Source organism: Macaca mulatta, chromosome 14 (assembly GCF_049350105.2).
Source record: "Macaca mulatta isolate MMU2019108-1 chromosome 14, T2T-MMU8v2.0, whole genome shotgun sequence".
Taxonomy (NCBI): Eukaryota; Metazoa; Chordata; class Mammalia; order Primates; family Cercopithecidae; genus Macaca; species Macaca mulatta.
This window is the reverse complement of record NC_133419.1, coordinates 130,407,912-130,434,945: the sequence shown is the minus strand read 5'-3', so window position 1 is coordinate 130,434,945 and position 27,034 is coordinate 130,407,912. Positions and strand designations below refer to the sequence as shown.

Genomic DNA, 27,034 nt, shown 5'->3' with positions numbered 1-27,034 from the left:
TGGTAGGCAGAGGTTGCAGTGAGCTGAGATCGTGCCCCTGCACTCCAGCCTGGGCAACAGACTGTCTCAGAAAAAAAAAAGACAAAAACGCGGCCCTGACTTGGAGGCAGCTAGCACATGGCAGGTACTAAGCTCAATGAAGCTGGTCTGTTAGCTTTGAAATCAGAATGACCCTGAGATCAGTTTCCAGCTGATACTGCAGAGGGTCGGGTGATAACGCTCTTCAGAGCACTCCAGCAGAAACTGGTTTTGAAAAACAAAAAAGTTCCCTCTTCTTCAGGGCTTTCCTGGCAGCAACTTCAGTGACCAATGCAGGCAGAAGGGAGAGGCTGATGGGGAAGTGGCAACCACTATAAAGACCCAGCCTATTCACCTGGCTCACAAGATGCTTCCTGGCTCATAAAACACTCCCTACTGTAATCCCAGCACTTTGGGAGGCCGAGGTGGGTGGATCACGAGGTCAGGAGATCGAGACTATCCTGGCTAACATGGTGAAACCCCGTCTCTACTAAAAATACAAAAAACTAGCCGGGCGTGGTGGCGGGCGCCTGTAGTCTCAGCTACTTGGGAGGCTGAGGCGGGAGAATGGCGTGAACCCGGGAGGCGGAGCTTGCAGTGAGCCGAGATCACGCCACTGCACTCCAGCCTGGGAGACACAGCGAGACTCCGTCTCAAAAAAACAACAACAACAAAAAAAAACACTCCCTAGTCCGGTATCCCGGGGAAGATTCGTCATGTATGTACACACATGTACATCTACACACAAGTATATATGACATTACCTTGATAATTACTCCATATATTTAAACTGGCATTAAACTAGGGTAGGGACTGAGATTTACCCCTGAATTGACCCTCTTCCCTGTAGCTGGGCATTAAAAAAATCTTAGCTCAGTAGATAAAACTGGCCCCAGGCAGACAGCCCTCTAAGCAGTTGTCAAGGGAACAAACCGAACACCCCCATCAATGAGGGGATAGGGCCTCCCCGTGTCAGGTTATTTAAGCAAATGGAAGCTACAAGCATTTCTCTGAAAATTCAGCCACAGGCCCTACTCGTTTCCAGTAGCATTAAGAAGTCTCATATTAACAAGTATCAGTAGCCTGAACTTTGCCAGACAAATGCTCTATGCAGACATTCCCTCTACTTTGTTTTCTAAATGCAAAATGGCATTGGAACCCGAGTCAAAGCTTGACAGACATATTTCTGTCTGCGAGGCACAGCTGGGGTCCTTCGTGGAAGGCAGGTCTCACCCTCCCGGAGGCAGGAGGCAGAAGCATCACACAGATCAATGCCGTGGTCAATGAAACAAGCAGTCTCGGTGGAAGTTAAAGGATTTATTGATGTGTTTAAACTGTGTACATTCTCCACAGATCATATTAAGGAGTTTGCAGGTGAAGTTTAATCTGTGCATAGTGGGTAGAGACATGAATAGGGTCAAAGAGGAGGAAAAAGGAAAAGTCACAGAAAAATAAAAATACACCACAGGTTACCAGAACCTTCAGATTTAAAAGAAAAAGCAAAAGCAGAAGCTGTGGGCATCAACACCAACTGTACAAGCATTACAGAGACTCGTGGAGAAAACACAATTGTTCAAAGCGCTCCACAGTGTCCACAGACTCAGTTTCAGGGACAGCCTGGACTACTTTCCTTTCACACAAACAAACCTCCCTGTGTTCTCTCCTGGGCCAGCGGCCGCCTCCTTGGTGTGGTCTTCTCTGAGTGAACGTCACAGGGTCGGTGACAGGAGGGGAGGTGAGGGGACAAAGTGGAGGCCGAGTGTCAGTGCCTTTGGAGAAAGTCCAGAGAGGAAGGGCCTGCACATCTGGACAGTTGGAAGGGGAAGTGAACAGTAAAAAGCTACGGTAGGTAAACAACAGACAGCGAAGAATGTCAAATACAAGCTGCAGGCTAATCTCTGTGGAAGCACTGGATTCTGAAGGAAAGCAGCAGTGGACACCCTCATCTGTACACACCAAGCTCTCTAGAAGATGCTGGAATGAAATATCTTTAATGTCCTTGGTGACGGGACTTTGGACACAAAGGTATCCAGCCGTGGAAACACTGGACTTCAAGAAACTGGTCCTTTCACATCATTTTGCAAGGGTATCCTCACGTGCTTCAGTGGCCATTACAGTTCCCTATTCCACCCCATTTCTCAGCAACTTCCTGAAAGCTCATTTAAAAAGGGAATACTGCCTTTTTTTTTCTTTAAATAAAAGCCAGGAGAGTGAATGAGCCTGAAGAGTTGACTTACACAACGTAACTGGAACGACAGCCTGCATATAAGTCTATTATTGAAAATCGACATTTCCCGTTTATTATACATTGACAGCATGTGTCAGACAATACAATCGAAGTGGGGTTTCTGATTAATTTAAAAAAGAAAACTACATCAAATATCTGCAATAGATCATTTTTTTCTTTTAAGGTTTATATATCATATATTGTTATATTAACATTTTCACCCATTTAAAAGAATGGAAATTGCAGTTCTACAGTAGTACTTTATATAGTCCTACAGTCCAGGAGGTCAGGATGTCAGACGCAGCCCCTGGCAGCAGCCGCTGGTCGGCAGTCGATCGGAATCGTGGGATCTTCTGGCCTGCCTGCACCCCTCCGCCAGGGCTGCCGTGCTCCCTGCCACCTAAATCTGCATCTGCTCCAGGTATTTGTAGGTAGGGTTCTCATAGCCATGGTTCTGCATCTTGTTCAGGTGACGCTCTTCTGGGGTGAGCATTGGATCAACCTGGAAGAACAAAACCTGAGGGTCATTGTGGTGTCTGGGAAGAGACCTGCACAGGGCGTTGGGAGACCTGAGCCATTTGCTGCACGATCCCCTGAGGACCAAATGCAGCCAGCAGCCCGTTCCCACAGGACAGGCCACATGAGAACTGGTGGTAAAACACAGGAGAAAGAAAATAAGGGGATCAAAGAGGCAATGCTTTAGAAACGAGAGCCCTGAAAGCTTAGCCCTCACAGAAGATGCCAGTCAACTGGATGTCCTAGCACCATGGTAACAAGCAAGGCTCCGCGCCACTGCTTACTACCTGGGCCAGCCAAGGCAAGCCACTCAGCAGTAGGCTAGCACGCAGACAGTGGGACCAGGGGATCTCTGGTCTTTTTCAACTCTGAAATTCTACAGCTAGGCCAGTCTCCAGCAAGAGATAAAACCAAATAACTGGCCAGGTACAGTAGCTCATGCTTGTAAGCCCAGCAGTTTGGGAGGCTGAGGCAGGTGGATCACTTGAAGTCAGGAGTCTGAGACCACCCTGGTCAATATGGGGAAATCCTATCTCTACTAAAAATACAAAAACTAGCTGGGCATGGTGGCGTGCACCTGTAGTCTCAGCTAGGCAGAAGGCTGAGGCACAAGAATCACTTGAACCCGGGAGACAGAGGCTGCAGTGCGCTGAGATCACACCAGTGCACTCCAGCCTGGGCAACAGAGCGAGACTCTTTGTCTCCAAAAAAACAAAACCAAAAACAAACAAAAAACCACAAATAACTAAGACCAGAATCTGCACTAATTTCCCAGGGCTCACTTAAGTCCTTACTGTATTTATATTTAAGGATCAAGGGACTCTGGACATTCCCACTCTTCACTAAGGAATGAGCGGCAGGAGAAGTTCAGTAACCAGCAGAGGACAGAACGGAAACAGCCGGCTTCAGCACTTTGTAAATTTCCTGTTGCTCCCTCCCCCCATTTAAAAAAACACATACCTGGAAAAAGGAACACTAAGGAAATAATCTGAGAAAAGAGTTTTCACCCTCTGTAGCATAAAATGTTCACACGACTTTCTGACATTCATAGCCAAAGCCCAAACTAATGTTGAAATTTGGCAACAGTCCCTTGTGGCAGGGGCTGATTTCCAAACACATGAGCGAGGAATCCAGTGAGTAACTGAACTGATGACAGCAGCATGTCCAGTACTCGAGGAGTAAAGATGCTTATTAATTCCACAGGTTCCCACCCCCACCCAGCCCACAGTGCAGAGCAGGCCCTCAGCAGCCCAGCTCCTCACCTCCACGATCCCGTGGCTTATGGTGCCATACTGCCTCTTCCTCAGCATGACCAGGCTGATGACGATGACTGTGGCAATGGCCACTGCGATGACCAGCAGGCCAATGAGGGCACTACTACTCAGACTGAAGTCCTCCCGCAGTGGGCCCACGGATTCCTACGTAACAAAGCAGATGTGGAACAAAGTCTCAGTGACCATCTGGAAGCCGTGAGGCAAGTAACACACTGAGGGCCACGCTCCTGGAAGGGTGAGTCCCTAAAACCCAAAGTAGCACCAAGATCCTGCTTTGCAGGGAACCACCCGTATGTGGAGAACGCCCACTCTTCCCAATCTCCATGGAGATTTTAATTTTAGCTTTCTTATCCAAAAGTATGGGAAGCTGGGGATGAGGGACCCTTATTAGCTCAGGCATCTCTCCTGCTTTCTACTTGAACTGAGAAGGTCCAGAGGAGAAACACCTAAGACTGACAGGAAACCTTAGGTTTTGGAGCTAAGCACGTACCCGCTCTTCCTCAAGGCCTCCAACTCTCTCGGCATTGAAAATCATTTCCTTAACATCCAGAGTCTCGTCAATGACCTGAAACAGTCATGAGAATGTCGGCAGTGAGCAACTGGGTGAACGGGGAGTTTGGTATTTGCTACCTCCTTCCTCTGCTACCTGCTGCTTGATGGAAGGAAGCAGGTACCTGTGGGACCCCCATTAACCAACCAGTTCTGTCACAGCCTTCCAAATCCACTCCCCAAACCCCTAATGAAGGGGCAGGTATGGAGGGAAGACTATATTATGGCAGCTGGTCCTATATGCGTTTTCCTTCAAGTAACCGTGTGGAGATGTATTTCAGAACAGATTGCCAAAAAGCCACAATTAGGCTGGGCGTGGTGGCTCACGCCTGTAACCCCAGCACTTTGAGAGGCTGAGGCGGGCGGATCACGAGGTCAGGAGATCGAGACCATCCTGGCTAACATGGTGAAACCCTGTCTCTACTAAAAAATACAAAAAATTAGCCGGGTGTGGTGGCGGACGCCTGTAGTCCCAGCTACTTGGGAGGCTGAGGCAGGAGAACGGCGTGGACCCAGAAGGCAGAGCTGCAATGAGCCGAGATCGCGCCACTGCACTCCAGCCTGGGTGACAGAGCAAGACTCCCATCTCAAAAAAAAAAAAAAAAAAAAAAATGCCACATTTAACTATCAAACTCAGTTGAGGATAATCCAGAACTATAAATGATAGAAAATACTAGGTGAATAAAAGGGGGTATAAACCTAAGGCAGTGTAAGAACAAAACCCAACACTAATCCAAGTATTAACTCTACTCACTTGAAAATGGCCTCTAACAGGTTATTTTTATCTTTAGTTGTAAATATATTTTCCTACTCTATACAAGAGATGAGCTACTGCTGAAAAGGGCTCTTTAATCCTTTTCATACCCAGATGCTAAACACCACAGCCAGTCTGTGGGAGTCGCTGAAGCCCTCCAACCTTCTACTGTGTGGAAAATGAACACAGACGTGCGCCTGGAAGCATCTGACATCAGGTCACTCACTCTAATGAGTCTCAAAAGTAAAGCATGTTGGGCAGAAGAAAGAACAGGCTCACCATGTTTTCATCCACTTTATTCTTACTGTTAATCACCTTCTCTTCGGCACCGATCAGTCCCCCATCCTGCTCTCCCACTCCAGATCCTGTATGGAGAGAGATCACGGCTGAGTTCCCAAGGACGGCCCATCTCACACCCATTGCACAGAAGCAGCAAACTCCCTCCTGAGGGCCAGTGAGCCCCTCCCACACACCTCCCCCCACAACTCATCTGCCACCGCGTTCACATGTCTGAGGGTGCCCTGTGCTCTCTAAAGATGAATGAGACAGGCATTTGCAGAGACTGATGGGTTTAATGGAGGAGGACGGAGTGCTTACTTGTCTCCAACTTGGGAAAATGGAATGCAAGCCTTCAGAGAAAATGTTTATTGTAAGATACATGGAAGTGGAGCCCAGAGGCATCCTAGCATGGGAAACACACACCACCATTATAGGAGAAATTACTGAGTACCTACTACCCACACCCGGCTGCCACAGCACCCATCCTCACAATAACCTGCACGTTCGCCTTGGACAACTTAGTAGGTGAACCCACAGGGAATTCATTCTGCCTCAAATACCCTCCCCAACCTAAACTCTTATTTTTCCTTAGAGTTTCAGTTGGTCCTGGGGAGGTTCCCAGGTGATGGCATTTATAATCACAGTTTGTCATTATGGATTTCTTCTTGCATCTCCCATCACGCTGAATCCCTCTCAGGGCCGGGATCCTAGATGCTCATATCCTAAGTGGCTATTAGAAGATAAACAGGAAGGAAGCATTCCATCTATAGGGAGAATTCTAGTATCAGCATGGAAGGCCCCTTTCTCTAAACGGAGCTGCAAGAATAGCAACTCTCTTCTTGCCAAGGTCAGACACTGCCTGAGCAACATCACTCATGTGTGGCGCTCCGAAGGACAGTATCCAAATACACAGCACGATGATGCAGCACAGACCCAGGGAGGGAACGTGAGAGGCAGTCCTCTATTTTTAGTTCCAAAGCATGTGATTTCTAGCTATCGTAAGAATAACATACAGTTCAACATAAATGTCTGTGATATGAGCCTTTTATAACTAGATCAACCTGACAGCATACCTGGCATTCGAAGGTAACTACCTGCAAGTGAGATTTCAACATGAGGACACGCAAAGCACTGCTGTCCCTGGGCTCGTCAAAGGCAGGTAACGGCCCAAGGCACAGCCACAGCAGAGCTTCTGCCTCACAACTAGACTCATTCTTAACACATAGCAATTTGTAACAGCTTCCCCAGTCGCTGAACTTGGAGGCTAGCTAACGCAATGCAGTAAAAAACAATGCAATTTGTCTAAAGCTTCAACTTTAAAGACGTCCACGACTTGATTCTAGTTAAATCAGAGCCAGCTTTTGTCTCAAAATGCCCATGAAATAGCAATACTGCACTACAACTATTTGAGAAAGAGGGATCTGGAAGGATATTGCCTCAGCAAGGATGCTCATGACCAAGCCCAATCAATTGTAATTCTGAGCTCCTTCCATGTTTCTCTCTCGCAGAATTTTAAAGGTCACACGGCAGGATTTTATTCAAAAAGCAATGTGGCACTAAGCCAACTAAAGGCCTACTGTCGCTGGACACAGTGGCTCATGCCTATAATCCCAGTATTTTGGGAGGCCAAGGCGGGAGGATCACTTGAGTCCAGGAGTTGGAGACCAACCTGGGCAACATGGCAAAACCCCATCTCTACTAAAAATACAAAAATAAACAAACAAAACAACTAGCTGAGGGTGGTGGCATGCACCTGTCACCCCACCTACTTGGGAGGCTGAGGTAGGAAGACTGCTTGAGCCCCAGAGGAGGAGGTTGCAGTGAGCCAAGACTGCACCACTGCACTCCAGCCTGGGCGAGAGGAAGACCCCATCTCAAAAAAAAATTAAAAAAAAAAACCTACCGCCAGTCCAGACTGTTATAATACATTTTTGGTGGTATAGCCCCCATGTTTCTTTAAAAAAACACATAAACAAGTGACTTCAAGACACCAAAGTTAATGTTTAAATTGTCCCAACTCATAACAGTTAAGTATAAAGGCAAAAGCCCGTTAAACTTCTAGAAAACTCATCTTTGTCGGCACAGTCATCCCCAAGAATAGGGATATCCAAGTAGAATAAAATAAAGCATCTATGCGTAAGTCATTTTCAGAAGATTCAACTCACACTTTTGTGTTCTGAGAACAACCTGTGGCATGAAGCAGAACACCAGCTTCTTAGCCAAACAACACCATTTGGCCCATCCATAAGAAGTCTGCCAAAGCCAAGGGCGGGCTCATACGACACATTATGAACAAGAAATGTTGAAATGATTCACAGTGACTGGGCCGCCACCCACCTGGGGGATCCCGTGACACCAACAGCTTAGGTAATAAAATCACATGGGCTTGGAGGACAGAGAACTGGGTTCAAATCCTGGTTCCTCCACTTCTTAGAGCAAGTCATGTCATCTCAGAAACTTCAATTATGTAATATAGAAAATAGAGCTAAAACCACTACCCATCCTACAGGGACGTTCAGTGGACTCAGATCAAGTATGCAAAGCATTCCCCATAGTGCTTTATGGAGCGTGAACGGTTTTTGAAAACTGGAGACTCAGTACAGTGAGCTGGGCTGTCTCCACGTGTTTGATCCATCAGCCTCTGATGTTCTGAGGAAGGCTACAACTCAGGGGACATGAGACAGCTGGCACAGACAAAAGGCAAGGAGAGCCAAAAAGAAAAGACGTAAATGGGAATTGCAGAGAAAAAGAGGGAAAAGAGAAAGACTCTCCACCTTACTGTAAATAAGGCATATGTACACAGATACAGCGGTTCACAACCAACCTAAGTGGGAAATACTTCTAAAAATCTACCCAGATTAAAAGGGTCATGAAATCTATTTTGGCTGCTGTGCATTCTCTGACATCCCAGAGGGAAAGCTTGGCATGACCACGCGGTAACCAACGCCACGGAAACTGGCCTCAGAGTGCTGGAGTCAGGTCAGCTTGTTAGCAACATGGAGGCGGCGCTGCTCTGACTCCACTCACAGCCGCGCCGGAAGAAATGAGGTGGGGAAAGCCAGGTGATGGCATGAAACAGAACATGAAGCTTCAGACACACTGGGGAGTGGAGAGGAATGAAGGTCTTAAAGGGAACATCTTGGACAAACCAACCTTTTTTCATTGGGTGGTACAACTCCGGCTGAGTGTCTAGCAGAAAGGAAAACAATAAAAAACAAAATAAAATAGCACAAAAGGAGATTAAGAAAGAAAATGGCTTCTTTTAAAATTTCTATCTTAGAATTTCTCTATAAAGTGAACAAAAAGTATTCCTCCTTAAAAACACTATGCCTGAACTACCCCATAAACAAACCAGCAGTAGAAGCCACAGCAAATCACTGGAGAGTATCCTTGATAAGAGAGAAAAAAGTAGGTCTGTCTTGGGCCTTTTTAGGGAAACTTTGGGAGATGCCTGCACTATTTAGCTTAGCCCACATAAATATTTTTCTTAGAAAAAAGCAAAAATTGAAGTCAGTGTTGGTTGTGGTTTGCTGACAGGGAGGTAAGGTTCTAGTTCAGGTATATCCAAGCTGCCCCGACCCCCAATAAGCACATAAGAAGTTTTCTAAGCATGGCCACCCAACAAACCCACGGAGATCTGGGAATGGCACGGTGCTCTTCATCTATCTGCCACTTCCTCAGATCCCGTTTTATTTCTGAAGAGTCAACTGCTCTGCGATAACCAGAAGGCATTTCTGTTAAGGTCTGAAGGCTAACATGGATGTACCTCCATCCCCCCACTCCCAATTTGATGCCTTCCTGAGGCCTCTGTTCCAGTGCTATATCCCGTCAGGTCTGTGACTGCAGGACCAGACTGGCTTGGGTTCAACTCCTGACTCTCCCCTTACAAACTTAACCTCTTTACACCTCAGAATCCCCACTTGGGGACACTCGACTACCCACCTGCGAGGGTTACTGTGAGGATGGAGAGCATCCGCTGAGATGCTTAGCTAACGCAGGCATGTAACAAGGACTATGGCATAGCTGTGGGCCATTCTTAACATGACCCTATCAGCAGCAACAGCAACAAACAGAACTGACGAGGGGGACTACTCTCAGGGCACTGGGCTCAGCAACTTGTTTATTTCTGAAGCAGGCTCACAGCTTTTAGAGATCCTCTTAGACACTGAGAACCAGCAGGGGAATAGAGGGAAGAACGTCTGCCTAGGAGCCAGAGGAACAGCTTCTTACCCCACCGCATGTCAGAGATATGAGCCTGCACCAGCCCTGTCACCTCCTCAGCCTCTCCGGCACCCACCTCCCAAGACAGCTGCGCAAAGGTAACAGCCTAACAGGAAGGTGCTGTTTCAACTGCCGAGTGCCTCCCACACGTAAGAAGTGCACAAGTTGGAAGAAGTGGGGGTTTGAAGCCACCCATCTTGAAATAGGAGAATTAGTCTTAACTTCATGGTGACATTGACACCAATGATTTGAAAGCATCTAGCAGGGTCCTTGCACACAGTAGGTGTTCAATGAATCCGGTCTCCCTTCCCCTGACTCTCACAGGAACACCATCTCCCAACTCAATTTGGTTTTCAAAACATTGACTTTAATTCTCTCATTTTGTCCTCCCCCTGCTGCCCAGAAGTGGCACCGTCGCCCATACACACCTTCGTTCTCAGGTAAGGCTGGGAAGGGGTGGAAGGGGTGGAACGGCGGGATCTCCTCACTCTCCTCAGAGCTCACCCGGACGTCCACAGGGGTCTCTGAGATGGAGGCAGTGAACTGGTCCACGTCTGCACGCTGCTCCTGAAGGAGCTCATCTGATGAAGACAGGGCAGGGGACAGAGAGCAGGCTTCAGAAGGGCCTGGTGTCCAGGCACAGGATGCTCTAGAGCTCCAAGACCCACTGTGGCTCCCAGCTCCTGCCTGAAACACCTTCCCTGATGCTGTGGCACCACAGAGCCCCAGCACCAGGGACCCCAGGGCGTCGTCCCACGCACCCCTGCCTCCACCTCCACACTCCAGTTAAGTGGTATCCACAACACCACAGATTTTGGGGGTTTTAAAAACGGCACATATTTAAGGTATACGATATAATGATTTGATATACATATACACCGTGAAATGATTTCCGCAGTCAAGCAAACACACGCATCACCTTCCAGAGTTACTTTTTTTAAAAATAAGAATACCCCAAATCTACTCTCGACAAATTTTTAGTATATAGTACAGTATTATATATAACTACAGTCCTCACGCTGTCCATCCCATCTCTAGACGTATCCACCCCACGTAACTACAACTACCGCTTCACACCCTCTGACCTACTTCTCCCTGATGCCAGTTTTAAATACTGACCACATACCATGACTCCCAGGCCTGAATCCTGGACCTACTGACTGACCTCTGCCTCACCTAAATCCTACTTAGATCTCCACGTAACACCCAACAGAAATTTCTATCTTAACATGTATCAAGAGAGCTCCAGATTTCCTTCTCTACCTCAGTTGGCCATGGTACCACCATCCCCGAGCTGCCCACAGTGGAACCCTGAGTGCAATTCTTGATGCCGCTCCCCCAACCGCACACGCAGCCCTGGGCAAAGCCCCACACACTCCCCCCAGAACACATCCTAGAGACCGTCCCCAGCTGTCCCTGGGGCACTCCTTCTCCTACCCCATCACCCCTTCAGTGCATACTCCCAACAGTGCTCTCCTGGATTTCTATAATCGCTTCCTGGCTGGTTTCTAATTTTAATCGACTCTACACAAAGCAGCCAAGTGAGCTTTTAAAAATTCATAATCCAGATCTAGTCCTTCCCTAGCTGAAAATCCTCTAACGGCTTCCCATTATCCTAAAATAAAAACCAAACTCCTTGATTTTGCTGAAATTTCTTCCCGATCTGGTCCCTGCATACTTTGGCCGCATCCCCTTTGCTATGTTGTAGCCACACTGATCTACTTAAATGTGATGCTTGACTTCCACCTGGGGGCTTTGTAGCTGCCGCTCACTCTGCTACCAACGTGCTCTCCCACTGTGATCTTACCATTTGGATCTCAGGCCACCATCCCTAGAGCCAGCCGCCCCAACCGGCCGCTCTCTACCACTGTGCCCGAGTTTTAACTCTGCACAGCACTTATCACCACCTGACATTTATTTTCTTGTTTTACTGTCTGTTTTTCTCCTATTGTCACATGAACTCCAGCAGGTACTATCTGCTTGTGGACCATTTTACTCTGTGACACACAGCAGACACAATAAAACTTGTTGAATAAATGAAGAAGATAAAGACTGGGAGAGGAAGAGGAGGTGAGAATTATATAAAATCAGGTGCCTGGAATAATCAGAATTAAGGAGGAAAATGGTAACAGGAAATCTCCTAGTCTCTTGCAATTTCATACCCCAGATATTCTTCCGCTAACGGAGTGAAGGTCAGTGAAACCCAAGGCTCCGTGGCTCACAGCCAGTGCATCTGTCCTTGGTTCCTCCTTCACCTTGCCATGTAAGCTCCAGTGGATTCTAGGCTTCTGAAGCCAGGGTGTGCTAATGCCCCACTTCACACGCCTTGCTTGCTCATATCTCTCTACTCTTGCCTAGCTTTCACTCCTGAGCCTCTGCAAGAAGTCCCACATGACCTTGACACAAACAGCTGGTACCCACCAATTTCCTCTTGAATTTCTTGGGCTACATAAGGTACTTTGTAGAGCAGAGAGAGGCTTTGGTTCCTTCTTTCTTCAATCACGTGGAGATGTGTCATCACCTGGAAGCAGAGTTAGGGTGGAGAGGTGTTGTGATTGAAAACAACTAGGCCAGGAGGGAATTGCAGCTGGAACATTGACACAACTTCTGGAAAAACCACTTTACAAAGTACATTCTCTACAGAGTCTAGAGCAAAGCAACGGGTCAGGGGAAATGTATTACTCCTCACGCCGTATTTACTGACTGCTAAAGTATAAGAACATGCTCAGCCTGGGCGTGGTGGCTCACACCTGTAATTCTAGCACTTTGGGAGGGTGAGACAGGAGGATCACTTGAGCCAAGGAGTTTGAGACCAGCCTGGCCAACATGATGAAACCCTGCCTCTAACAAAAAATACAAAAATTAGCCAGGCATAGTACTGTGTGCCTGTAGTCACAGCTACTTGGGAGGCTAAGGCTGGAGGATCACTGGAGCCCAGGAGGTTTAGGCTACAGTGAGCTATGACTGTGCTACTGCACTCCAACCTAGGCAACAGAGCAAGATCCTGTCTCAAAAAAAAAAAAAAAAAAAGTGTTCAAACTGTATAATTCCCCCAGCTGATGTGAGAATTTATCTAAAGAGAGTGCTCCAAGTTGAGACAATTTATTAAAAAATGGCCACTAGCTACTGGATTTTCATTCGAGGCACTTAATACTAATCATATTGAGTTTTAAAAAAAAAAAAAAAGAGCCCTGATTTGTACAATGCTGAACGTTCAGTAAGGTTTTGCTGAGTGAAAGAAAAGAGTCAGTCGATTTCTACCACTGGTCAGATTAGATGGGATTAAAAAAGACTGAAATTACTGGCTGAAAAGTAGACTTGGTGACACAGGGAACCATTATGGATTTTGCTTAGTGAAGCAATTGCTTAAATGATTATTGTGGTAAAGAATTAGTTTATTCCTATTTAACTAAATTGTTATTTTTTTAAAAACTTATGCTGAGGAATAAATAAACCTGATTTTAAGGGAGTGATACAGGAAGACTCATCCACCACAGCTCACTGCCTTTTCCGAATGCAAAAGTTCTAAGGTTATTCATTTAAAAAAAAAAAAAAAGCCATTAGAAGTGGTCACTATTTTTACAGCTTTTCAGGATGGAAGTGAAAGGTGACTCGGGCTAGCATCCACCCCAATGACATGGCGAGGTGTGTTGCTGTAGCTCCCATAAGCTTAAAAAGCAAAGTCATCCCTGCCTGGTTAGACCTGCAATTACCAAGCTTTTCCTAAAGAGGGCACTGGAAACCAATGGATTAATCACATGGGCTTGAAGCCATTAACATGAAGGGTCAACATGAGAAAAAAAGCTAAATGGAAAGATGCTTTTATTGTAGACTGACATCTCTCTGACCTTTTAAAGCAAGGATGAAAGCAATTTAATTTTGTATGTGCCATTCTGTCAATCAAGGAAAGCACAGGAGTGCCTTGAAGAAAAAATGCAAATGGAGCCAAAATACAACACCCACAGGCTCAGCAAGCGTTGTCCTGCTACACCTCCCCAGAGGAACAGGGAGCCATGTGAGAGCAGATGGTTCATACACTCACAGAGGACAAGAACCACAGGGTGGGAGACTGGAAATTAGTGTCTCTACAGCAAACCACTGGCTATAGTATAGGGGTAAAAGCACCATCTCACTCATATCCAGACAAGTAGATATGGCACAAGTTACAACAGGCTGAACATCTGCAAATTTTTCTAATGTTTAGATAACAGAATAGGGAACAAGGCAGAAGGTAAGCTTTGCCAGAATTACAGCTAAGAGCAGACAGTAAGTAGCAGACAGGAGAGCTGGGTTTTCTCCCCAAAGGTGTTTTAAGATGGGAGGGCTCTACTTCCCACATTACTTGGTGAGGAAGTTTGATCTCACTTGCAAGAATTCTCTATTTACTACACTGATCAAAATCTCTCCTTCCCTTCTACTCTCACACAAAACTGGCTAAAATACAACACAATAATTTAATTTTAAAACAGGAAGTCTGGAAAGTGATTAAGTCTTTTCAAAAATCAAGTAGACCCCAAAAGTCTAAGCCCTGTCAAGATGCATGCATTTTCCATCCAGGCCTCTTAGACTTTCTCTTCTGCTGCTGCATCCAGCGTGAAGCAAAGCCTTGAGCTCCAGGCCCACACCAGATGCCTCTTAGGGTCTCCAGCCCAGCCCTTTTCCACTTTCTTCCCACTCTTTAAAAGCCTGAGCTCTTTTATTCCCCAAAACAACCAGCTTCTGAAGTGAACTCTATATATCTAAGAACACCTGCTCTGGGCTTGCGGGGAGTGGCTCACGCCTGTAATCCTAGAACTTTGGGAGGCTGAGGTGGGCGGATTACCTGAGGCCAGGAGTTCAACACCAGCCTGGCCAATATGGTGAAACCCTGTCTCTACTGAAACCACAAAAATTAACCAGGCGTTACAGCGGGCGCCTGTAATCCCAGCTACTCGGGAGGCTGAAGCAAGAGAATTGTTTGAACCCGGGAGGCGGAGGTTGCAGTGAGCTGAGATGGCACCACTGCAGTCCAGCCTGAGTGATAGAGTGGGACTCCGTCTCAAAAAACAAACAAAAAAACCCACAAAACACCTGCTCTTCCCTCTCTCTACGCCAGCGTGTGAGCTGCTCAAGGGCACTCAGGGGAGCCAGCCCGGCAGCACTGAATGCCAGTGTGGAATCTGGCACTCAGACAGACCCCAGCTCCACAAACAGAGCAGCTCAGCTCCAACACCCCAAAGGCCTCTAGGCACGTTATCATCTTCGCACACGCAGCGACTGTGGGGAAGGAGGGTTTCTGGACTGACAGGCCAGCACCCGTGCAGTGAGTGAGCCCACGTACCCTGGCACTCACAATCGGCACAGCACTGTATTTACAATATGAGAGGAAATGAAATAAGATCAGCGTTGTTACCATAAGGCCCTCTAGGAAAACTAACAGGATGGGCTACGAGACTTCCTGTTTACACGGAAGCTAGCAGTCTGGTAGGCAAGTTCATTTTTATGAATACAAGAAAGTAAAACTCAAGTTAACATATGAACAACACCAATATTAGAAACAGGAACCAGAAACAAACCTCTATAGAAGAAAGTAAAGCCGGACAAAACCTAGGAATGTAAAAGTGTCTGTCTAAACAAAAACTATACTGCACAAAACAAGAGACTTAATTTTTAAGATCTGCTTGATAAATATACCTAGAAAAGGATCTTGAATGTTGGTTCTGGCAATACTTAAATCAGAAATAAATGATATAAAAAAAATCGGAAATTGTTTAAGTACAAAGTAGTTAATATAAAAAAGTATAAAAAAAGATGTTTTGGCCGGGCGCGGTGGCTCACGCTTGTAATCCCAGCACTTTGGGAGGCCGAGGCGGGCGGATCACAAGGTCAGGAGATCGAGACCATGGTGAAACCCCGTCTCTACTAAAAATGGAAAAAATTAGCCGGGCGCAGTGGCGGGCGCCTGTAGTCCCAGCTACTCGGGAGGCTGAGGCAGGAGAATGGCGTGAACCCGGGAGGCGCAGCTTGCGGTGAGCCGAGATTGCGCCACTGCACTCCAGCCTGGGCGACAGAGTAAGACTCCGTCTCAAAAAAAAAAAAAAAAAAAAAAAAAAAGATGTTTTAAAAATAGTAACCTTGCAAAACCCAGCTCATGTACCCAATGTCTTTGGAAATCAAAAATCATTTTCTAAGGACTAATAACAAGTACAACTAGCAGTCCTGTTCAACCAGTAGTGCTGTTCAACCATTAGTCAAGGCATTATGTTCCCCACTGGAAATGCCCTCACGGCAACAATTTCTACTACATCTACTGTACCTGGGATTTCATCTGGGCCGCCTTTTCTGGGTCAACAGCCAACACATGCTGATAATGGCGGATGGTATGCAGGCGATCTTTGTTCTCAGCACGGACATAACGCCGTAAGGCCTGGAGAATGCGATGAGGCTGCAAGAGAGAACAGTTGTTTTAATATCCAGAGACTAGAGAATTGAAAATAGGCAGGAAAACAAAAGCTTAAAAATTCACTTAAGAATGTAAAGCTCAGCTAGGCACAAGAATGAAAGCTGTAACTGAAAGCTTTTTTAGCTTACCAAGTAACTAAAAAACTGTCTAGGTAAAATAGCAAAACTAAGTTCTGAAGTTATATCGGCTCCTTAACATACAGTATTTTCCAGAATCTCCAGCCCACTATTCTCTTCAGATCTGTCCTTTTTCCTGGCTCAGCCTCTGATGTCTGAATTACAAGCTAGGTAGTCTCCTGTGTCTCCCAAAGACAGAAGACTTTAACTGGCTTACTTAAGGATACAAATATCCTCCTAATTCTCTCCATCCCCCAAAGCAAGGCAGGTTAGTGTTAAAGGACAAAATCATTTGAGACCACTCACACAAGAGTTTCAGAAGAAATTACTTTACCCCTTTCTTCATAATCTTATTTACAATGTAACTTCTTCAAAAGTCTTCATGAAAAGCATGTTTCCATTCTTTGAAAGGAAGTTTAATAACTGGGTAATTACCAATCAATTTCCCGAGGTCATACTTTTCTAGTGCAAAACACTTTCACATCACAGGTGGTATACACAGGCATAAAGTGATGTCATGCTTAGCTTATATACGCAGATACTAGAATGTAATACCTTTTCCTCCCTAATCGTCTTTTCTTAGCTTCAGCTTTGCCAGAACTTGTCATACAAATGTCACTTTTACTGACCTGAGTGTCATACACTGGTCCCCTACATACACCACCTCAGGACAGGCAGCACTAGGCATAGGACGACTCATCAATGATTTGGTTCTGTCTGTGACTCACCCGTGGTGGGTCAGACTGCAAGGCAGCCAGGTAGTTCTCCAGAGCCATCCGACGGCGGTCGTTCAGCATAGCCTCCACTCGGGCCAGGTGGGTCTCCACCAGCTGCTGCTTCTCACTGGCTGCTTCCTTCTCTAAAGCTTTAACCATGGCTTGGAAGTGCTAAACCAAGAGAGCAGGAACCACATATGATTTGTGGCACCCGGAGGAAGCATAGGCAAGCAACCTTAGACCCCAGTGCTTCTCCTGTCAGTGCCCATGCAAGACAGTAACAGGTTCGGAGAGTGCAGCAAGGGTAGGATCCACAGTCTACTTCATTCTACCTTCATTCTACTTCCATCAGGAGAATTACTTCCTTCTTTAAAGACAGCAAGTTAAATCTCAGTGTCAGAGGGCTTCTTTAATATATGTATAACTGAAAGTGCTAGTGCCTGCAAGCCCACGGCCTCAATATGCACTATAAAAAAAGGAACACTGTCTTTCCCACATTGCAGCAAGGCACCAACTTCCAAACCCTGAGACCACTGACCAATGGGAGTTATGTGGTAAGTTCTGTTGAAGCATTCCTGTCATTAGGTTGGTGCAAAAGTAATTGTGGTTTTTGCCATTACTGTCAATAAAATCATGAAGGGCACGTTATCTGTGAGGTATCCGGCCAGGTTTACAGGTACAGTTTAAGCCTGCTGAACTAAATTTCCCTGAACAAAATGCATTGGCTTCTGTAGGAATTAAAATTGTTAGATATTCTAAGTGATCAATAACAAAGGTTGTTAAAATTACTTTTAACACTTTATTAAAGTGTTGACATTTGGAGGAAAGACATTTCAGCTAAACATAAAATGATTTAAAATTTACACAATCAGTTTTGTAAAAACCAAATCAGTCCTGGAAATTGCTATCCCTATTCCTAGCAACACTCTTCTACTGAAGGGGAATGCAGTTTGCTGCTATGATTTTAGTTATAGCCGACAAAGTTAGAGATGAATTGTATCAGAGATCTTTATTTTCTATCCTTTGACTTTCAATTAGTCTTAAAAAAATTCAGTACTGCTGAAAAACAAGTCACAGTCTAAGACTGAAAATGGCAGAGGACTTTCGCCAGGAAAGCAGAACTAACAAGAGGCAGCTGAGCTAAGGTTACCTTCTGGCATGAATTAGGTGTGCTCTGGTGGGGGTTTGGTTTTCTTCTACCATAGGTGAGCAATACGTGAGGTGAAAAAGAAAAATAGGCCAGCTGCAACTTCCTTGTAAGCCCTCACCTAAAAGGAGGCGGTGTCCAATTCTAACTTCATTGGGAATGGGGATCTGACCGTATTTTCCAATGGTGAGGCTGAAAGCTATGTCCCTGGAGAAAGCATCTTACCTGAATCAGAGTCTGCCTCTCTGCTTTGGGGAGGTTCTTCGCTTGAAGCTCTGCCTCTTCCCATTCCTTCTTTACCTAGAACAAAGGTCAAAAACACTGTCAGCAGTGATTAGTACCCTGAAACAACTCCTCCATTTTCTAAAAATATCGTCAGATGCTAAATCTAATAGGAAACTACAAAAGGAAACCAATCACACGATCCCTTATGAGCTTAGCATTGTTACTGCCTCAGAAGGTTCTAGGCCTCAACTATCCCCAGATGGAGCCTCAATTCCATGACCTCTTTGTTACATAACCTTGGGTAAGTTATTTAAAAGTCTCTGTGTCTTAGTCTCCTCACCAAAAAAATTGAGGTTAATACCTACTTTTCAGAGCTGATGTGGATAAAACAACGAGCATTTTTCAAACTGTAAGCCCAACATGGGACTGTGTGGGATTGGAGTGGAGCTTAGGCCTAGCAAGACATTCCCTTTTCAATTCTCTTTCAATCCTGAGTAAATCCAAAAGAAAAGATGCACTTTGGTGTTCCTGCTGCTCTCTTATAACCCTTTTAAAGGAAAAGAAACATCCCTGAGACTCAGAACCTTCCACGACAGCAGTATCTAGCTAGCATGTATTTGGACATGTTTGCTTTCATCTAATATATTTGTATGGTTGGTCACTTTCTTCTCATGGCAAATAGTACTAGCTTTTTATTGATAACAGTGATACAAAGTTTCCTTCTTTAAAATAAAATAAATTTTAAAGCAAGTTAATAGCCCAAAAAAAGGGGCAGATAACGGTATAGGAAGTACTCAGCAGAGTGTCTGGGACATGCTAAGTGCTCAGGGGGTAATTATACTATGATCTAGACGCAAGTGGGGAAGAAGTTCACCCAGAAGGCAGCTCCACTGGTAACTCTCTCCTGCCTCACCAGTCCTTACACATCAGCACGACAATCTAGGAGAAGCTATTACTCTTCTTCATCTATGAGAACCATGCTACCCAGAGCCAAGTGCCATGAAGATGAAGGAATTGTCGAGGTTTACCCTGTCCATTCGGTTGCGGTGCCGAATCTCCAGCTGCTCCTTAGCCTTCTGGAAGCGGGCATGCTCATTGTCATCTGCGGAGGTCTCGAAATACACATCAACATCATTGGTTGGCAGAGGAGTTGGAGGAACTGAAACAAAATTACAGAGGGAGTTCTCTTTGGGATCAGGTGCACTGTGCTCTAGGAAGAAAACCCAGCTCAGGACCTGCAGAACGGACTCAAATTGTTTTGTGGCATTCTCTAAGTGCAGGGTGCTGCTATCTGCCAAGACTTCACTTGGTTAGATTACAGTGGGCAATCTTCCTTACACAACATCCATCAACCATGTCAGACCATGCTAATACAGCAATTTATTGGCAGCTACAGCACCAATGAGGCATCTACTTAAGACCTCAGGGCCGAAAAAGAGGTGGTTTCTTCTATACCTTCCCTTCAGTGCTCGAACCCTGGAAACCTAAACAATAGCTACTTTATTCATCATAACTGAGCATCTGAACAGAGACAAGCGCAGAAATCAGACCCTGTAGAGGCACTTTTATGCAATTCCCTATTTTTGAAGAAATTTATTACTCAGGGACCTCCGCTCTTCTGGCTATCTTTGAGTCTCAATTTACAATGGAAAACAGGCTCAACTGAATGTTCTTTGCATACACGCTGGGTAGAGAAAGTCCCAATCACGCCAGCTGTAGTTCTGAGTTTTCAGTATCACTGAAGGACTCTCAGCGCCACCAAAGTGACAGAACCAACAAAGGTAAAACTAAGTTGCTCTATTGGACAAGGACACCTTTCACCGATATGAAGATAGGGCTTTTTGATCCATGACACTGACCAATAGGGCTTCCCAAGTGTTCCCCAGAGCACAGGTCTATTGGAGCACCCCTGCCTGCTGGATGGGCATAATCTCTTATAGGGCCCAAGCAAGTGAGTGTCTGCACGATGGAATTTAGCCTGATAAGGGAAACGACTAAGATGGCAAGTTTACTCAGTCAGCCTCTCAAGACATACCTAAGGTAACCCTTACTAGCCTAATTCATACAAGATTTCCCAAGCTGGTGTGGACTTGCTTGGTAGATTATGACACAATTTCAGAGCTAAGTGGAGAGTGAATGCCAAGATTCAACCGATTTTTAATTCAGAAGCAAATTCACCTAATTTCTAGAATTGCATCATTTTAATACATTAAAACAACTGTATAATTGATGAATAGAGCTAAAAATTAGCCAGCCAGTTCAACTTTTTCTGTCGGAAGCATCTTTTATTTGCCCCTTTGTTTAATAGAACTAAAAATGACAACTAAAGTCATGAAGAATATGAGCCCTATGTAAGTTTTAAAAGGATGTCAATATCCCACTTTCAGATTAACTAAATGAGAATCTATAACTTAGTAAACACCATTCCCCAAGGCACTCGGAGGCTCAGTGAAGGAGAATTTCAAGCGCTGCAGTCCATCGTGCGGATCAGCGACACGTGCCTGTGCTGTAAAGGCCTGAGCGCTGGAGACGGAGCCTTTGGTTCATATAGCTGGACTGGATAAAGATAACAGCAAACACAGGCTGCTTCCACCCTCCCTGGGACCAGAGTGGAGAGGACAGTGGGCTGAAAGGCTTTTTTCTGAAGACACCCTGGGTCCCTGTGGAATCACACACGTGATCACGAAGCCGGCACATCCGCCAGCCTCAGCCCCTTCAAAGAAGAATAAAAACGTTCCCACTGGAAGGAAACCTGATGCTTCTCAACCTGCAAAGCCCTCCAGGCAGAGGCCCCACAGAGCATGAACACTGCTTCTCCGAGGCAAATCTTATCCAAGCCACAGCAAACAGTTTTACAGACCTGCCACTCCATCATGTCTCACAGCACTTCCTAGCTGACCCTTCAGGTGGAGATCACCACCTCCACACTCACTGGGATTCCTCAGGCTTCAACCCAAGTTTTACAAAGTAGTAAGTCTCACAATAATTTCTATTTCTGAATCTTTCCTGAAAACGCAAGGTTTATTCACCAAGGTTCCCTAAGGACTCTTTTTATTTCACCTTTCAACTGTTACAGAATAAATCAGCTTTCCTGGAGTTGGAAGGGAAGCACTCAAAGCATTGCCGTATTACATTAAGATGTGAAAGATCTTTTGGTAGAAGGAAGGAAGAGGGAACATGAAGAGATTTGAATGAAAATCCATCAGAGCTATAGCCAAATCCTTCATAGCAAATTATTATTCCAACAAATTCCAGAGTAGGAACCAAGAAAAACGGTCTGGCCTGCGGATCTTCCTAATGTGTAGGTTAGTGCTGCAAGGTGAGAGACTGAAGCTCTTAACGAGAAAAAGGAGTAGCCATGGAGAAAAGGGAAACTCTTGGTAGAAACTCTTCCTACCAACGTCCAGCATAAACCCAACTCAACTGAACCACTGACCTTCCCGTCACACCAAAGCACACACCAACTGAAATCCTCTCACTTCCTAAAGCTGTGTGACCCGGTTGCACAATATTGAAGCAACACAGTGAGTCACTACCACTTGGCTGCTAGCTCTCTTCTAGAGTGCATTATGCAAGATATTTCAATATTCTAGACTGCCCAAAGTACTTCATTGTCACTCCTTTCAAGAGCAGGCATCCCGTGAGCTGGCATGCATCACAGGGGTCAGAGACAGGGCAGTTCAAAGACAGGAACGTTCAGTGCCTCTGAGCTAGAGCCAGCCCAAGGCACAGCTGCCTTCCCCCACCAACACTACAGTGGCCCGGGGCCTGCAGACTCCAAAGCCGGACGAGAAAGGACAAGCCCCTGGCCGTGCCGCCCGCTATACCAAGGCGGGTGCGCACCACCACCACCGAGCACCACCAGACACACGGTGAGCACAGGACGTGAGAACTGAGCTTACCACTGCCAGAAGGAGAGCAAAGCCTAGACCTAGAAAGCACAAAGATGAGGGGAAGACGACTGACAGCAAACACCCGAGTGGGCAGGGACACCACACAGATGCAGCCACGAGGACGGCGGGGAGACGGACGCCGGACAGGACGGTGCTGCCGCACAGGACCCCCGCAAGGTGGGACTTACTCATCGCTTTACACACAGCCATACAATAATCCTCAGACTCAAAATTGTTCCTGTTGCCGCCGCAGCCGCCATATATAAAGCGCACACACTTTCCCTTGGAGAGGTCGAAGTACCAACGAGGCATCACGGCCCGGCAGGGCCCCGTCATCGCCTCCTGGGAGCAGACAGCTGTGTGAAAACGGTCAGAGTGTCAGCAGGACAGAGGCAGTGACGTCAAATGTTTCAAAATGCTACAGGCCAGCAAGCCGGGGAATGGGCTGGGGGAGGCCTGAGACAGGACAGAGCCCAGAGGCCCTGGCTGGCAGAATGCTCCAGCTCAGGCCAGCCTTGCTGAGGACAAGTTGCTTCCCCATGGAGTAGAGACATTTAGGAACTGGGATTTTTTTTGGCACCCTCTGGAGTCTAGATCTAAGTTTAGATTGACGTAGAGCAATCCCTTTGTCTCACAGCTGTGAGAGCCTCGCATTTCTCATCTGTTCAGTGGAGTTATCTGCCTCGTTTGTCTATTCAGGAGACAATGTGAGTGGAAAGGCTGTTTTAAGTGGTGATACCGGAGTAAAGACTAAAGCACCTAGAACAGACAATTGTTTCCCCTTTTTTTTTTTTTTTTTTTTTTTTTTGAGAGACAGTCTCCCTCTGTCGCCCAGGCTGGAGTGCAGTGGCTGGATCTCAGCTCACTGCAAGCTCCACCTCCTGGGTTTATGCCATTCTCCTGCCTCAGCCTCCCGAGTAGCTGGGACTACAGGCGCCGGCAACCTCACCCAGCTAGTTTTTTGTATTTTTTAGTAGAGACGGGGTTTCACCGTGTTAGCCTGGATGGTCTCAATCTCCTGACCTTGTGATCCGCCTGTCTCGGCCTCCCAAAGTGCTGGGATTACAGGCTTGAGCCACCGCGCCCGGCCTTGTTTCCCATTTTTACGTTCTCTAAGGCAAATCATAAACTTCTCAACTGGTTAAGTATTTTCCCCCAACTTGGGTCCTAAATAATTCTTTAGCTCTTAATTGCTTTCAAATATACAATCAGCAGGAGGCTGCATGTTACTGGCTCTGGAACTACTGCAACCTTTTCTTGTTTTAATTGGCAAGATGAAAAAAAACTGCAGGCCCTAATTTGTTACCAGCAGGTCAATAAATTTCACCCTCCCAACTAAAACATCTGGACAAACAGGGCAGCCTACAGATTAGAACAAACGCAGGAAAAGAAAAACCAGGCAAGCCAGTTCTATTCTAGGAGGCCAGGACTTGAGTGGTATCAAAGAGGGGAGCTTCCCTTGGGGAGGGAATATTTTAGGCTGAACGTGGAAGAATCCTGCTGAAGGGCGGACTATGCTGTCTGTCTTACTCTCTAGTCCTTGTTCTCTAATTCAATCCTACACCTCTCCCTGGATGTGCCTGCCTGCCCACTTCGTTAAGACGGCACCATCACTGCACTGAAGAGCTGAACACACCTTCAGTGCAGGGATACCACCTTTCCTTCTATGACTGACTTACCTGTAACAGACGCAATGCAAAAGTCTAAGTGAATAATTACCATGTGGATTCCAAAGCCATGGCTCTATATGCGGTTACCTTTGACATCGTGACTAATTTCCTTGTCTGACATGGGGCCATCGCTGTTGGGTTCAGTGGGGTTCTCCTCATTGTAGTCATCTCCTTTAAAGGTGTCGTAGTAGTAATCTCGGTCTTCCACCACTTCCTCCCCTTCTTCCTCATCCTCATCATCCTCATCCACAGCTGCTTCTGTGAAATCTTCCAGATCTGCTTCAGTAGGAAATTCACTGAAGGCCAAAATAGAAAAAAGGAAGGTTAATAACTCCTATGTGCAAAGCACAACAATGAGTCCCGTCTCTATTCTGAAACACAAAAACAGAGGCAGGAAATAAGCTCAACGCACATTTCACTGTGCCACTAAGACCCTGAGCCCAGCTACATCAGCAAACGGGGAGCATTTGAATCTAATCATGATAAAACAGTAAGACAAATCCAAATTCAGGAATATTATGTTAAACAAATGGCATGGACTCTTAAAAAATATCATAGTAACCTGCAGAAAATAACACAGCCCAGAATGATGTAAACACAAAAGTCACAGGTATTCCTGTGACTGGTGACGGCTAGAATGAAATGTAAGCTTAATCAACTCTAGCAGAACACAAAGGAATGCCCAGCTTATCCAGAAGTGAGGGACTAGCAGCCAGCAGCCATCTTTACAGAAGGGCTAACAAAAAGGCAAAATGACTTCACAGCTCAAAGTAGAAGTTACCTTTTATAAATATCATAGTCTTCCTCTTCATCTTCTTCTTCTTCCTCTTCCTCCTCCTCTTCTTCCTCTTCTTTTGACACAGACCCAATAATCTTTGTCTGAGGGCAGCACACATATTCAGTGCCATGGAACTGGTCTACCCCACATGGGAGCAGCATGCCGTAGCTATATAAGGTCATTCCCTGAGTCAGACATGCCTAAAATAAACCCACAGACCATATCAGAACATATTCCAGAGTAAATATAGTCAAATATACTCTGATCTCTACCCTCATCAAAAATAAACCCATATCAAACCACTTCGCAATGCTGTCTCTTACGAACATGTACATTTTCTGTCAAAAAATTGTAATATTATTGTAAGATTTATACATGTTAATTTACAACCGGGAAACATGATCTGGTCCAAAAATACTGAAATCCCAAACGTGGAAACAAGTCAGGAAAAGAGACTTTTTCTTCTAATAATGACCAAAACCAGATAAGGTGGTCAATGTTAATTTATATTCATCACTGGTGCAAGCACTACTTCAGTATTTGATCAAAGGAAGATTACTGACAAAAGAGCAGAGCCAACCATGTTACAGAAGACAAGAAAGGGTATTTCTCACCACCAGAAAAGTGAGATGGCATGCAATCCTGCCTGTGCATATGTCCAGACCCACATTTTCTATAACTGGCGATTTCCATGCAGGCCTTAGGGTTAGGATGGTTTCCTGGGAGCCTCACCAGCAGCACACAATATTCTCGCTCAGCCACCTCCTTAACATCCTCAACTTCAGGAGCTGGACTGTCAATGCTGAACTCTCCTATACAAGTACGTACTTCTCTCCCAAAAATTTCTAACTTACAAGACAGAAGTTAATTATAAATCTTAAGGAGATAAGGGGGAAACAAAAGTAACTGAAAAGCATGGTGAGATTTGGAGAAAACTGCTACCTTCTCTCCTAATAGATACAACAACAGCTGACTCCCCCGCTCAGTTCTCTTACCTCTTTGACTACTGTGTGCCAGTGCTGGTGATTCTCGCACACCTCCATCCGCTCTTTGTGGAAAAACTGGCACTTTTCTGGAACTAGCAGAACATCACTTACAAATTCACCCACTGGAAAAGAGAACCTTTGTCAAAGTGGATCTGACCACGATTTCAAGGTGAAAATGCCTCTCACTGAAGTTTGTGATGATAGTTTACACAGCCAGAAGCAGTCTAATGTATACGAGCAGGTGCACATCTCATACCTTCAAAGGCTGACTGGACAGTACAGTTCTAGCCAAGCAGCCACAAGAACTCACCAATCTGTCAAGAGCCATGATGCCAGGGACCTCTGAAAAGCCCCCCGACTGCAGCCCCACTGCAGGGCTACAGCAACACGTGACGGGGAATATAACAGGATCGCCACCATGCCCACCTCAAACACACACAGCTACTCTCTCTCCATGGCTCTCACTTCCGTATTTCTGCCCACACCTCTTCTAATCAAACGCCGAAGAAACTAAAACTGGCTGTTCTACTGAAGTACAGATGAATCTTACTTCAGACAAAACACAATGTAATAAATGAATCCAGTAAGAATAATCAATGATTAATTACAAAGGGGCAAAGGTACCTTTACAGTGGGAAGCCTTGGAAAACTACCTTAGCCAGATAACATAACCAATTTAACATACTGATAATGAGCAAACTGGTATGTGTGACGTCCTACAAAAGACTATATCACCTACACAGCGTTTCTGCCAAAATATATGTCATTTGAATCTAATCATGCTGAAACAATAAGACAAATCCAAATTCAGGGATGTTATGTTAAACAAATGGCATGAACTCTTAAAAAATATCATTGTAATGAAAGTTTTTGTTTTTAAAGACAGACTAGGGAACGATTCTAGATGAAATGTAGTATGTGATCCTTTTAAAAAGGAAGATATAAAAAACACTAGTTGGACACTCACGAAAATTTCCCAAACATGACAACTGAATTGTCATTATATATAGGAGAATGTCCCTGGCTCTTAGGAGAAACCAGCTGAAATACTTAGAAATGAACTGTCATGGTAGCTCAACTTATTTTCAAATGGTTTAGCAACACAAAAATATATATGAGATGCAGACAGAGAAAAACATCAGGCAAAATTGGAGAATCTAGGTAAAGGGTATAAAGGTATTCACTATCACATTTTCTAAAACTTGTCCCAAAAAGTTGGGAGA

At 45.5% G+C, this 27,034-nt stretch overlaps 1 protein-coding gene across 4 annotated transcripts in view; it reads right to left on the bottom strand.

Annotated features, from left to right (window-relative positions):
• Positions 1 to 1,320: 1,320 nt before the first annotated feature.
• APLP2 (amyloid beta precursor like protein 2) overlaps positions 1,321 to 27,034 on the bottom strand; it is a 71,966-nt gene continuing 46,252 nt past the window's right edge. The window contains exons 4-18 of one of the 4 annotated variants that reach the window (XM_015116119.3): positions 25,821 to 25,933; positions 24,829 to 25,025; positions 24,135 to 24,343; positions 22,566 to 22,733; positions 19,513 to 19,643; positions 18,485 to 18,559; positions 17,125 to 17,283; positions 16,134 to 16,262; positions 12,260 to 12,359; positions 10,267 to 10,419; positions 8,771 to 8,806; positions 5,618 to 5,703; positions 4,526 to 4,600; positions 4,024 to 4,179; positions 1,321 to 2,747 (exon numbers count right to left, since the gene is read on the bottom strand). In XM_015116119.3, coding sequence (XP_014971605.2) covers positions 2,646 to 2,747; positions 4,024 to 4,179; positions 4,526 to 4,600; positions 5,618 to 5,703; positions 8,771 to 8,806; positions 10,267 to 10,419; positions 12,260 to 12,359; positions 16,134 to 16,262; positions 17,125 to 17,283; positions 18,485 to 18,559; positions 19,513 to 19,643; positions 22,566 to 22,733; positions 24,135 to 24,343; positions 24,829 to 25,025; positions 25,821 to 25,933 — 1,889 coding nt within the window. In that variant the 3' untranslated portion in view covers positions 1,321 to 2,645. The remainder of the gene's footprint in view (positions 2,748 to 4,023; positions 4,180 to 4,525; positions 4,601 to 5,617; positions 5,704 to 8,770; positions 8,807 to 10,266; positions 10,420 to 12,259; positions 12,360 to 16,133; positions 16,263 to 17,124; positions 17,284 to 18,484; positions 18,560 to 19,512; positions 19,644 to 22,565; positions 22,734 to 24,134; positions 24,344 to 24,828; positions 25,026 to 25,820; positions 25,934 to 27,034) is intronic. The other 3 variants (XM_015116120.3, XM_015116121.3, XM_015116122.3) reach the window with 3 other exon arrangements.